The sequence below is a fragment of the Diceros bicornis genome, chromosome 26 (genome assembly GCF_020826845.1).
Source record: "Diceros bicornis minor isolate mBicDic1 chromosome 26, mDicBic1.mat.cur, whole genome shotgun sequence".
Taxonomy (NCBI): Eukaryota; Metazoa; Chordata; class Mammalia; order Perissodactyla; family Rhinocerotidae; genus Diceros; species Diceros bicornis.
Genome location: NC_080765.1, coordinates 5,125,767 through 5,139,153, shown reverse-complemented (window position 1 = coordinate 5,139,153; position 13,387 = coordinate 5,125,767). Strand labels below are relative to the sequence as shown.

Below are 13,387 nucleotides of genomic sequence, written 5' to 3'. Positions count from 1 at the left end.
GGAGAGGCTCCCCCGGCAGCCGAAGCCACCGAACGCCCGGACCGCAGCGCCGCAGGACCGGCCGTCGCCGACAAGCCCCCGGCGGCACGCTGGGGAGTCTCCGGGGCGCGCCGGGCCCTGGGGTCGGGCCTGGCGGGGGCCGGGCGGGGGCCCGAGGGGCGGCCGTTAGGGGCGCGGGGGAGGGCGGCGGGCGGCCTGAGGACGGCGTGCCCTTCAGGAAGGGGGCGGCGGGGGCGCGGGGCGACTGCGGCCGCCCCCCAGGGACCGGCCTCCCGCGGGGCCCGCCGGCAGGCTCGGGCGGGCGGGGCCGGGGCGGGGGCGGCCTGCGGAGGGGCCGGGGGAGGGTCCGCGCCGGCGGCCCGCGCGCCGCCCGCCCGCTCTGGCTCTCGCAGGCTCGGCGCGGCCGCCGCGGCGTCGGGGGCGGGCCGGGCGGGGGCGCGGGGCCCGAGCGCTTACCGCGGCGGGGGGCGGCGGCGGCGCGGGCTCCGGGCCGGGCGGAGGGCGGCGGCGGCGGCGGCGGCGGCGGCGGCGGCGGGGGAGGGGGCGCTGGCGCTCCCGCGGCGGCCGCTCCTCTCTGTTTGTGTTTGTAGCAAGATGGCTGCCCGCCTCGCACCACGTGACGCGGACGCGGGGCCGCGGGGCCGCCCCCGCCGCCGCCGCCGCCGCCGCCGCCGCCGCCGCCGCCTGCCTCCGCGGCTCCGGCCGCTCCGACCCGCCGGCCTCGCGCGCTCCCTGCCTGCCCAACGGGCGCGGCCCGGACGCCCGCCGCCCCCGGACCCCCCGGCACGTGACCCGGGAGCCCGGCTCGTCACGTGACGTGGGGCCGGCTGCGGCCCCGGGGGGAGGGTGGGGTCCCCCGGGTGCACCCTGCGCTGCCCTTCGGCACGTGACGCGCGACCATCGCGACGGAGGCCGCCGACAGTGACCTCGCCCGTCTCTCCCGGCCAGTCGACTTCCTCCAGGGAGCCCGCTTGGATTGAAGGAGACACCGGACACTCCAAGTGGTGTGTCCATCCGACGGCCTGGGATACATGAAATAAGTGAGGAACCGAATGATTTAGAAATAGTCTGAGGTGGTACTGGCTGGTAAGAGCTGGAGTTCGTCTGGCTCCGCCACTGACTAGCTCCTGGACTTCGGGGGCCAAGGAATTGATGCTTTTGAGCCTCAGTTTCTCTTTTATAGTGAGATGTTAATGCTGCTTTCCGTCGCATCCCCGGCCCCCATTCCACTCCGATCCCGGGGTGCTGAAAGCATTTAGAATAGGTGAATGTGAAAGGCTTTGAAAAGAGAGAAACTACTATGCAAATATGCGACGTAGATTGACACCTCCTTTGTTTAGAAAAGAGGTTTTTGAGAATGACTTTTCCGGAACTTTTTAGGATGAAAAAGCTTTGTGTGTGTTTTCATCATTTTCCTTGGAAGTCATTCCAAAATGTATATTCTACGTCCCAGCTTCCTAAAGCAGCGGTTACCAAATACACAGCAATCCTCCTCCAGACAGAGGAAGGTAAGTTCTGACCTGGAACTTGAGTCCCCACGGGGGACAGTTGTGCCTTAATGGAGCGCAGACCGCGGGAGCTCCCACGAAGGTCCTTTGTCCTGCGCCAGGTACCCCGCAGGCTTCTGTGCCCTTGGAGTTTTAGCGTCTGCGTTTTTCAGTTCCCTCCAGTTTCCTGCAGCCAGGATTCCTGCTCCAGTGTTGTCAGTCAAGCTGCTTGCTCACAGGCTAGAAAGGCAATTGTTTAAAGCAAGGGCTCCAGTGCTGGTTCCATCCATTACTCACTGTGGCCTTGGGCACATTCATTAATCTCTCTCTCCTCTGGATTGTGTGATAAAGCACTTAACACGTGCTTGGCATAGGGCAGGCACTCCACGAATGTTAGCTAATAGGGGCTCCTGGTTCCACAGGATCCACAACCTTCAGGCTGTTAACACTGTTTGAAAATGTATCAACACAGACTTCTCCCAGGATAAAGTTCTTAACTTTATGACAGCTGTTTTTTCTTACTCAAAAGCTTTTGTTGTTGCTTTTTGTTTGTTTTTTAACTTTTCTAGATTGTGTTGGGGGTGGCTGAAGTTGCCGGCAGCCTAACCTCTAAACGAGGTTTTAGCATGTTTTAATTGTTAATCAGCAAATATGAGATTGTAGATTATGGTAGACAAATGGTACAGAGGAAAAAGAAGGGGACCTCTGTAGAGTGGAAGCAACTGGGGACAGTTGTGGCCTGTGCTGAGCTGGAAAGAAGGGCAGGATTTGGGTAGATTTAGGAAAAGTGGGCATGGGCTTGAGAATAGCCACAATCCACCTGGTGGGAGAAGATGACGAGAGTTGCCAGTTGGATGAGAAGTGAAGTGAACTTCAGTTGAGGGCCTCGAATGCCACCACGAAAATGTTTTTTCTTTTTTTGGTGAGGAAGATCAGCTCTGGGGTAACATCCGTTGCCAGTCTTCCTCTTTTTGCCGAGGAAGATGAACTCTGAGCTAACATCTGCGCCCATCTTCCTCTATTTTGTACATAGGATGCCGCCACAGCATGGCGTGATCAGCGGTACATAGGTCTGCGCCCAGGATCCGAACCTGCAAACCCCGGGGCGCTGAAGTGGAGCATGTGAACTTAACCACTACGCCACCCAGCCGGACCCACGAAAATGTTTTTGATCGGAGAATAGCACCTACTAGATGCAGCAACACAAGAAGAGCACATTGGGACTCCGGGGCCTCGGTTCCCTCTGGACCAGCTTGTGACCCTGGAGAAGTACTCTCCTTCACTGTAAAGTGGGAATGCTGCTGCTGCAGATGACGCTAGAAATTGAATCATAGGAGGGCCCTCTGAGAAAGGAAACTATGAAATCAGACTCTTAATGTCCCATACTGAACTTAAAAATTACAAAGAAATCACTTGGACCTAAACTATTTTTGTTTATTCAGGTGCAACACTGTAAAATGTCTCGATCTGTGTTGTTTTAAATTTGCAAGCTTTTGAACTAAACAAAGAGATTTGGTTAGATGATTAACGGAGATGAAAGGGAGTTCTCCAGGAGGACTAAACAGCTGAGCTCTGCCCTTTTTCTTTCTTGCTTTTTATTTTTTTTGGTGAGGAAGATTAGCCCTGAGCTAACAGCCATTGCCAACCCTCCTCTTTTTGCTGAGGAAGGTTGCCCTGGGCTAACATCTGTGCCCATCTTCCTCTACTTTATATGTGGGATGCCGCCACAGCATGGCTTGATGAGCAGTGCGTAGGTCTGAGCCTGGGATTGGAACCTGCAAACCCCAGGCCGCCGAGGCTGAGCACGCGAACTTAACTGCTATGCTGCCGGGCCGGCCCCCTGCCTTTTTCCTTAATGGCAGATTCCTCTGTGGTGTTCGCCTTGGATGAAATACAAAAAGATAAGGACCATCTAGTGTCAAATTGGTTTATTACAGAGCCTGGCTTCACCCACCTAAACTGTGAACCTTCATATTTATCTGGATGTCAAAGTTTGGAAAACGTATTTTAGATATCATGAAAAGACACACAGTCTGAATCATGGAGTGATAGTTCATAAACTGTGCTTACTGTTAATTATCAGACAAATGGGCCCTAAAATTAATATATTGCATTCAGAATTACTTTCTGCCATGAGCTAAGTTCTTCGGTCAACCAAACGTAACTGCTTGTCTAGTCACCAATGACCTCCACATTGCTGAGTCCACTGGTCCATTATCTTATGTGGCTTGTCAACAGCATGTGACACAGCCGGTCACTCCGGTCCAGGAAGCGCTTTCTTCACCTGGCTTCCAGGACACTGTATTCCCTTGGTTTTCCTCCCACCTCACTAGCTGCTCCTGCTGAGTCCTTTGCTGGTTCCTCCTCTTCTCCCGTATCTCCCAGGGCTCAGTCCTTCCAGACGTATCGGTTGTAACAGGAGGGACTGCACAGGATATGAGCCCCACTGCTAGACATTCCTGCCTCAGCTCAATCGTTGCTTCCTTTGGAAAACCTTAGATGCTCCAAGGTCATATTGGCTGTTCTTCTTTGGGGGTCCACCAAATCCTGTACGTGCTCCCTCCTGAGCACTGGTCACACTCTCTTGCACATCTCATTTGCCTTCCATGCTAAACTATGAGCTGCTTAGCACAGTATTCTATGATGTCACCAGTATTCCAACAGCCTAACAGGTCCCCTCAATCCAACTTTTATTGTTGAGTGGTGGTTCATGGTATGGCTGTAGCACAGTTTGGTGAACCAGTCAGCCATTGAAAGACACTTGGGTTGTTTCCAGTTTGGGACTGTTACAAATAAAACTGCCATGCACATTTGTGGATATGTCTTTAAATGCCCAGGAGTGCTGTTGCTGAGTTGCATGGTGAGCGTATGTTCAGTTTTAGAAGAGACTGCCAAACTATTTTCTAGAGTAGCTGTGCCCTTTAACGTCTCCAAGCAGTGTATGAGAGATCCAGTTCCTCTGCATTCTCGTCAATACTTGGCATTGTCAAGGTTTTTCATTTTAGACATTCTAATAAGCATGTAGGGGTATCTCATCATGGTTTTAACTTGCATCTCCTTAATGGCTAATGATGTTGAAGATCTTATGTGTTTATCTGCCATCCTTAGATCATCTTTGCTAAAGTGTCTGGTCCAGACTTTTGCCCATTTTCTAATTGGGTTGTTTGTTTTCTAGCTTAAGTTTAGTTGAGTTTAGAGAGTTCTTTACGTAGTCGGGACACAAGTCTTTTGTCGGATATGTGATTTGCGATTACTTTCTCCCAGTCTGTGCCTTCTCCTTTCATCCTATTGATATGGTCTTTCACAGAGTACAAGTTTTTAATTTTGATGAAGTGCAGTTTATCATTTTTTCTTTAATGGATGGTGCTTTTTGAGTTGTGTCTAAGAACTCTTCACCCGACCCCATGTCATGAAGATGTTTTCCTCTGTTTTACAGTTTTACGTTTTATATTTAGATCTGCCATCCATTTTGTGTTAATTTTTTGTATACGGCTGAGGTTCAGTTCTTTCCCTATTTGCCCAATTGTTGTAAAGAACTGTTCTTTCCCCATTGAGCTGCTTTTGCACCTTTGTCGAAAATCAGCTGCCTGTACTTGTGTGAATCTGTTTCTGGGTTTTCTATTCCTTTTAATTGATTTTTGTGTCTATCCCTTGGCAGATACCACACTGTCTTGATTATTGTGTTTATAGAGTAAGTCTTAAAATCAGGTATTGTGACTCCAAGTTTTTCTTTTTCAAAATTGCTGTAACTATTTTACTTCCTTTGCCTTTCCACATAGATTTTAGAATAAATGCCTTTGCATATAGATTTTAGAATAAACTTGTCTATATCTACAAAAATTCTTGTTGGGCTTTTCATAGGAATTGCATTAAACCTAACCTACAGATCAGTTTGGAGAGAATTGTTATCTTTACTATGTTGAATCTTCCAATACATGGATATGGTATATCTCTCTATTTACCTAGATCTTCTTTGGTTCCTTACATCAGCATTTTGTAGTTTTCAGCATACAGATTTTGTACATGTGTTGTTAGACTTACAACTAAATATTTCTCCCACCTCCCCCTCCCTCGGAGTGATTGTAAATGGTATCGTGTTTTAAATTTCTGTTTCCACTTGTTTATTGCCAGTGTATAGAAATATAATTGACTTTGTGTGTCAATCTTGTATCCTGCAAACTTGCTAAACTCATTAATTCCGTGAGTTTTTTGCAGATTCCTTGGAATTTTTTTACGTATACAATCATGCCATCTGCAAATAGAAACAGTTGTGTTTCTTCCTTCTCTTGCCTTATTGCCCTGGCTGGAACTTCCAACAATAAGAGTGGTGAGAGAAGACATCTTTGCCTTGTTCCTGATTTTAAGAGAAAGGTGTCCAGTCTTTTACCATTAAGTATGATGGTAGCTGTAGTTTTTTGTAGATGCTCTTTATCAGATTGAGGAATTTCCTTCTATTCCTTGTTTGCTGAGAATTTTTATCATAAATGGGTGCTAAATTCTTATGTTAAATGGTTTTTCTGCATCAAGTGATATGATCATGTGATTTTTCTTTTTTAGCTCATTAATATGGTAGATAATATTGATTGGTTTTCTTATATTGAAACAGTCCTTCATCTTTGGAATAAACTGTACTTGGTTGTGGTGTGTAATTCATTTTATATACTGCTAGATTCAATTTGCTAACATCTTGTTGAGGATTTTTGCATCTTTGTTCATGAGAGATATTGGTCCGTAGTTTTCTTCTTTTGTATTGTCTTTTCTGGTTTTGGTCTCATAAAATTAGTTGGGAAATGTTCCTTCCTCTTCTGTTTTCTGGAAGAGATTGTGTAGAATTTGTGTTATTTCTTTTTTTGGTGGAATTCACCAGTGAAACCATGTGGGCCTAGATATTTCTTTTTCTAAAGGTTTACCTATGAATTTAATTACTTTAATAGTGATAGGACTATTCAGATGATCTATTTCATCTTGAGGGAGTTTGGTAGTTTGTGGTTTTCTAGAAATTGGTCCATTTCATCTAAGTTCTCAAATTTATGGATGTAGAGTTGTTTGTATTATTCTCGAAGCATCCTTTAATGTATGAAGGACCTTTAGTGTTATCCCTTCTTTCATTTATGATAATCATAACTTACGTCTTCTTTCTCTTGTTCTCTTTTTTGCTAGAGGCTTATCAATTTTAGTGATGTTTTCAAAGAACCAGCTTTTACTTTGAGTTTCTTTATGGTTTTTCATGGTCAGTTTCATTGATTTTTGCTCTTTATTATTTCCACCTTCTCACTTTGGCTTTATTTGGCTCTTCTTTTTCTAGTTCCTTGAGGTGGGAGCTTAGATTATGCTTCCATTCTTTTTAAAATACTGTTCAGTGTTTCCAGAATACTTCTTGGTTCCCTGAAGAACTCCTGTTTATCCATCAAAACTCAGCTCAGATGTCACTTCTGAGGCAATTTGAATAGGGTTGTAGCCAGCCTTTCCTCCTCACCCCCTCATAACCCCCCAAATCTGTGATTAACCAAAGAATCTGAAGCTAAAAGGAGTACAGGATTTAAATGGTGCTGGGAGAGAAGTTCTCAGGAATCCCACCTCTTTCCAGCCTCCAGTCAAATGGGCTCAGACTCCACCCTAGGCAACTAGAGAGGGGTCTGGAAGGAGCATAAAAATGCCAACGCACGTGTGTAGGCTTACAGTTTGCAAGGTTATAGTGGGTTTCACGACCCAATGGCAAGACAGGAATTGTCCCCATTTGAGTGATGGGGAAACTCAAGCGTACAGTAGTTCCAGGTCCCCGATGCAGGTCTAACTCATATCCGAAGGACACTCTCCAGAAGCTACACCAATCTGGGCAGAGAATCCCCTCCCCGGCAGAGGAAACCCCTCCCACTGGCCTTGGGGAGCCACGACCCCCGCGCGCCACTTCACCCTGCCCGCCAGGGGGCGCACGTCCCTGCTCCCGGGTCGCGGGCAGCGGCAGAACTGGCTCGCGACGGTTGAGGAGTGTGGGTGGGTCAGCGTGCCCCAGGGGAGCCGCGGGTCCCCAAGGGCTGGCCTGGGGGTAGGGGGGTCAGCTCGGCAAGCGATAGGGGAGAGGGATGGGTCCCTGTGAACTGCAAGGGAGTCGCGGGGCGCCGTCGGCCGAGGGCCCGGCGTCGCCAGTCAATTCCCCCCTCCGTCTTTGGGCAACAGGGACCTTGGCCCGGAGGTCAGCGCTGCCAACTCCGCCACGCCTCCTCTGACCACAGGAAGGAACTGTGATGGAGGCGGGAGTCCAGACTTGCCGTCAGGCCCTTCGGGATCACGTTTTCCTGAACTCGCCACCGTCTCTAACTTTAAAAGACCCTCCCTCAAATCCTCCACGTCCCTAGAATAGCCTCCTTCCCTCCTTTCCCCCTTTCAAGACCCCTCCGCGGGCGGGGCATTTGGACTGGCCTAAGGGAAGCGGGCCCTCCCCCTTCTAGGCCCTCCCCCGCTGCGACGTGGTACACGCCCCCTGCCCCCGCGCCCCGCCTCCCAGGCGTACGCGTGGTAGACCCCGTCACCCCCGGAAGCCTCGCGTTACTCAGACACATCGCGCGGTCGCGCGAGCGCTTAGGAAAGGGGCGGGGAGGACGGAGGCCGGGAAGGCGAAACGTGGATCGCGCGGCCCTGGGCGGGGGATGAGGCACGTGCACTCTGCCGCTGTTTCCAGGCGCCGACGGGGCGCTCGCGATCTGACGTTCCTGTTGTGCGACCCCTTCCTTCTCTTCCCTTCTTGGGGCCTGGGGGTCGCGGGCAGTGCCCTCTGTTCGGGCCGGTCGGCGCAACGCTTGAGTGGCCCGGCAGGGGAGCGGGCCGCCTGCGCGCGGAGAGTGCTGTGGACCGGAGAGAGTAGGCCCGGGGAACGGGCGGCGGGGGCCTGGGGTTGGGGTTGATGTCATGAATGAATAAGAACTGAGAACCGGGGGTGGGAGGGGACTGAGGCTGGAAGGGAAGAAGGGCGTCGAGTGCGCCCCCTCCCGGCTGCACCCTTTGGGCAGGAAACGGAGTAGGAAAGGAGGTGAAATCGCTTGTCACCCTCGCTAATCTCGTCCCTTTCCCGTACCAGGGCACACAGCATGGCAGAAAACCGAGAGCCCCGCGGGGCCATCGAGGCTGAGCTGGACCCGGTGGAGTACACCCTTCGGAAGAGGCTGCCCCACCGCCTGCCCCGGAGGCCCAATGACATTTATGTCAACATGAAAACTGACTTTAAGGCCCAGTTGGCCCGCTGCCAGAAGCTGCTGGACGGCGGGGCACGGGGTCAGAATTCATGCACTGAGATCTACATTCACGGCTTGGGCCTGGCTATCAACCGAGCCATCAACATTGCCCTACAGCTGCAGGCAGGCAGCTTCGGGTCCTTGCAGGTGGCTGCCAATACCTCCACCGTGGAGCTTGTCGATGAGCTGGAACCAGAGACTGATACACGAGAGCCGCTGACCCGCATCCGCAACAACTCGGCCATCCACATCCGCGTCTTCAGGGTCACACCCAAGTAATTGAAATGAGGCCGGCTTGCCTTACCCACCCCCCTTCACACAGCTGAGCTCAGACGTGGCTCTCCTTGTGCTGAGTACTGTCATGGACCTCCCACGTGAGCCATGTAAGAAAAAGAAGCCTGTCCCCTCCCAGCCCAGAAGACTGAATTGACAGGGGGAGTATTGTCTCTTGTTGGGCCCAGGCAGGGGGTCTTCTGAATCTTTGTGGTCTGTAACCATTGTCCTATACAATAAAAACTATCACGTTGTGTTAGTATCTGGCCACCCCAGTGCCACTGCCTCTCCACTGTGTAAATTCTGTGTGTCTCTGGAAAGGAGAGCAGGAAACTTTTCAAGTATTTAGGTACAGGAAGGGAACCCGAGTGTTTCCTGCCTTCACACAGAGCATAGACCTACCACTGACAGTGTAACATAAAACAAATGAGTACAATGCAGAAGCCAGACAATCCCAGTGTTTGCTTTAAAATTTCTCCTCAGAAGGAGGCCGGGCTGATAAGGTGTCTGCCCTCGCCCGCTGAGGTACAGCTGGGATGGCTGTATGCTGGGGAAGCATCAGGCTCTCTGGTGGTGGTTCCCAGGCATGGGAAAGGTGAGGGTTTAAGGATGAAGGAAACAAACAAATACTGGGGCCTCCTTTGTGTCGGACTCTGTATTCTGGCCTGACACACGCTTCATTTGATTCCTGGTCCTGCGGGGCCCAAACTGTTCCAAGCCGCTGTGGTCCAGAGCCCTTCAGACCCTTCTGGCTGGGCTGTTCTAGTGGGAAAGGAGAGCCTGCCCCAAATTACTGGGCACACAGGTAATAAATACTTTTTTGTTTGGATGTTTGGAAGAGGATCTGATTTCTTATGTTTATTCAACTGGAGTCATCTAAAGCAATATTTATTAAAGCAGGTGGTGGCCAGTTTGTGGGTCTTGAAATCAATTTAACGGCTCACGGCCTTTTTAAAAGCAACTAAAAAAAGAAGAAATGCAACTTAAATGGTAATGTTTTGTTGATGCTCTTTCAGTTATAGATGTGTATATATACATGTGTACTAGTTATGATGTAAATTGTTTTTTACTGTTGGTTGAGGTCACAAGAGTTTGAAAACCTCAGATCTAGGGCTGGCCCCATGGCTTAGCGGTTAGGTGCGCGTGCTCCGATACTGGCGGCCTGGGTTCGGATCCCGGGCGCGCACCGACGCACTGCTTCTTCAGCCATGCTGAGGCCGCGTCCCACATACAGCAACTGGAAGGATGTGCAGCTATGACATACAACTATCTACTGGGGCTTTGGGGGAAAAATAAATAAATAAAAGTTAAAAAAAGAAGAAAAAACCTCAGATCTAAAGGTTACTAAAGAATTTTACTCTAGTTCACTCAAAGGCAGTTTGCTTTGCGGTTCTGAAAATCAGGCTTCTCATTTATTGAAATCCCTCCCTCCTGCTTGAGAGTTCCTGTTTAGGGACTTTGATGCTGTGTGAGTGATTGCCGGCAACTCAGAAAAGCAGACTTCTTACAGAAGGACCAGCGCTTCATTCAAACAACACGTGCTGAGTGCCTACTGGGAGCCAAGGTCTGGCTGTGCCCTGCAGATACAAAGATGAGTACAGAATGGCCCCTGCCATCAAGGAGCTCACCATTTAATTGGGAAGGTGGATACACAAATTTTTGTGAATGAATAAGATGTGTTATGTAAGAAGAGTAGCCATGATATGGAAATGTGGGGAAGGCAACAGCTAACATCCTGGCGGGGTCCAAAATGGTTTCACATTTGACCTGGGTATTGAAGGATGAATAGGAGTTTGCCAGGCAAAAAAGAGGGGAGAAGACATATCTGGCAGAGGGGTCAGCATGCACAAGGGATTCATGAATAGGCAGGATGTGTTCTGGGACTGGAGGGTCACTGAGGGTGGCTAGAAAGCAGGAGGCACTGGGGAGACTTGAGGGAGACAAGACTGGAGACATTTCTATCAGAGCCCTGGAGGTTGTTCCCCACTTCCTTCGTCAGCCTTTACGGTAAGGCTCCCTGGCCCTGGAGCTCCCCAGTAGCAGAGCGGGGAGCCGCAGGGAGCTGGACGGAGCTCTGTGTCTCCCTGCACGTATGTGTTCTTATGTCGCTGCGCTCATGGCCCGGGCCCAGCCGAGGTGGTGGCAGGCAGCCCTTCAGCGTTTGGTTTATTTTGGCAGCTACCTCTCCCAGCCTATTTGTTTGTTGTTTCTACTCCATGTTCTCTCACTGCTTGCCAGTGGGGCTTCCCTCAGTGGCAGGTCTGCAGAAACAGCCCCTAGATGTTGCCACTGAAGAAAGAGAGGGTCTGGGGGCTCACCCTGTAGTGTGTGTGGGCAGGCGGGGGGAGTGGAAGGCTCCTGCCTCTATCAGAGTGCATGCACAGTGGGCGGGGCAGGGAACTCTGCTTTCCTCCTGCAGGGAGGCCAAGCCCGGCCTCTGTCCCCCTCCCTTCTACTGGGTCCCTGAAGTGTCTTCCATCAAAGCTTGGGAAACGGGAAGGGGATGGGGCAGCAGAGCCCACAGTGAGTGCAAAATGACCTCCTACTTCAAAAACAGATCCCCAGAGGCCAGAACTGAAATGCTTATCTTGGAGGAGGTTGTAGACATTCACTCTTCATCTGTAGCATATTGGGCATCCACTAGTTGTACAGATTGTGTTCGGTGCCAGGCCTGGCCGGACAGGTATAAACCATTGGTCCTGCAAAGTCTAATAGGAAGCAGGACAGATAGATTTAAAAAGACAAATCATTTACATAGTGCTTGGAATTGTCCTGGCATTTGTAAGGGCTCAAAAAATAGTAATGGCTACTACGGTCATATGAGACATTTTGCTAAGAAATGGTTTTGGGCCTCTTAATGGGGATGGGGGAGGGGAAAGAAGGTCATTCGTGTGTGTTTGATTTGCAAGGCTGGGTTATTAGTTCTGTGGGCTTTTACATTCATGGCTCACCTGCAGGGCAGAAGACGGGCCCTCAGGACACAGGAACTGGTTTGCACGCACTGATGATCCTCCTGGGGAGGGCCCCGCACTCTGTCCCAGGTGAATTCCTGGTGCTTGGTCAGGAGTTGGGGGAAGAAAGGCGTGTTCCACAAACCCTCGAACCTCTGGAGAAGTTGGACCAGAGTATGTGTCAAATGTAGTTCCTTAGGGAACAGGTGTCCAACTGCACAGAGATTTGGGGTGAGGCAAAGGTTATCCCATCAAGAAAGAAGTCTGTGAAAATGACCACTGAAGACTTTATCTTCCTCATGGCATTATGGGTGCTTTTTAATTTATGTGTTTTGGGTTAGGCGTATTTTCTAGTTTTTCAATTCACGTTTTGTTTTTGTAATAAGAAAAAGTTAATTTTTTACAAAACCTGTTCCTTTGTTCTGTTGTCTAGGTGGCGTGATCAGGGGAGTTAGTTATCAAATGGATGAGATAACCTCAAGGAGAAGTGATTTCGTTGCCCAATCCAGCAACTAATAAATATCTGCCAAATGAATGAATAAATAGATGGATGGATGCATCGGTGGACGTACAGGAGGCCAGCTTGCTCTCTACTCGATAACAAGCCTCTATCCCCTTGAGAAACACCACTGTCTTGTCACTGGAACTATACAAGCAGAGAGTGGACCTTCACCTTCACAGGACCTCCTAGGTCCCTTTCAGCTCAGAGTCTATGAATCTTGTTTGCTCCAAGAAAAATATACTTTCCCAAAAGTACTAAAATTATTTGCTGATTCATGAAATAAAACATGAGCAGAAGGGTTACTTATATATAGATCAGGGGGATGCCTACAGGGTCAAGCAATAGGTTCTTGTAATTTGCTGGTTCTCAGTGAACCATGAACAATTTGGGAAAATATTTGCTAAATTTGGATGTTTAAGAGTATGTCTAAGGCTTCTATAAACTTCTCTTGAGTAGATCTTGGCCTATATTCCTCCACGTAGGAAGAGCCTATAGGACCGCCCACTAGAGTTCATGCAAAATCCTTAGAAAGTCCCCGAGCGCCATGTTAACAAAAGGAAACTTGTATTCACACCTGCAGAAGTCTTTTGTGGGAGAAAAACGTCACTCCCATTGGTGTTGCCAAGAGTGTTTTGTTTCGGTTAGGATTCTCTAGTTTTATTTTTGGACCAGAAAGCGACTCTGGCCAATCAGCAGCTCTGTCTTCTGATATAGGATGGGTGATACGGGAAGAGACTTAGGAATATTCAGCGATACCTGTGAGCTAGAGACCCTAGGATGTGGGCTGACACTTCTCACAGAAACCTGACCAGGGGAAGTAGTTGTGGAACTCGAGGCGGGGGTACTGGTGCTCCAAGAGCCCTCCTTCAAGGACTCAAGCACTGGGGGGGGTGATTCAAGAGACAAGTAACCAAGGAAGGTGGCCCCGTAATGCTTCAAGGCTTG

At 49.9% G+C, this 13,387-nt stretch overlaps 1 protein-coding gene across 2 annotated transcripts; it reads left to right on the top strand.

The window, feature by feature from the left end:
* Window positions 1–861: 861 nt before the first annotated feature.
* On the top strand, window positions 862–9,264 carry POP7 (POP7 homolog, ribonuclease P/MRP subunit). 2 transcript variants are annotated; one of them, XM_058569112.1, is made up of 2 exons: window positions 862–1,508; window positions 8,563–9,264. In XM_058569112.1, the coding sequence occupies exon 2, from the start codon at window positions 8,573–8,575 to the stop codon at window positions 8,993–8,995; it is 423 nt and encodes a 140-aa protein (XP_058425095.1). In that variant the 5' UTR covers window positions 862–1,508; window positions 8,563–8,572; the 3' UTR covers window positions 8,996–9,264. The 2 variants fall into 2 exon arrangements, with proteins under 2 accessions (XP_058425095.1, XP_058425094.1); XM_058569111.1 differs by lacking the exon at window positions 862–1,508 and adding an exon at window positions 8,070–8,345.
* The last annotated feature ends 4,123 nt before the right edge of the window (window positions 9,265–13,387 follow it).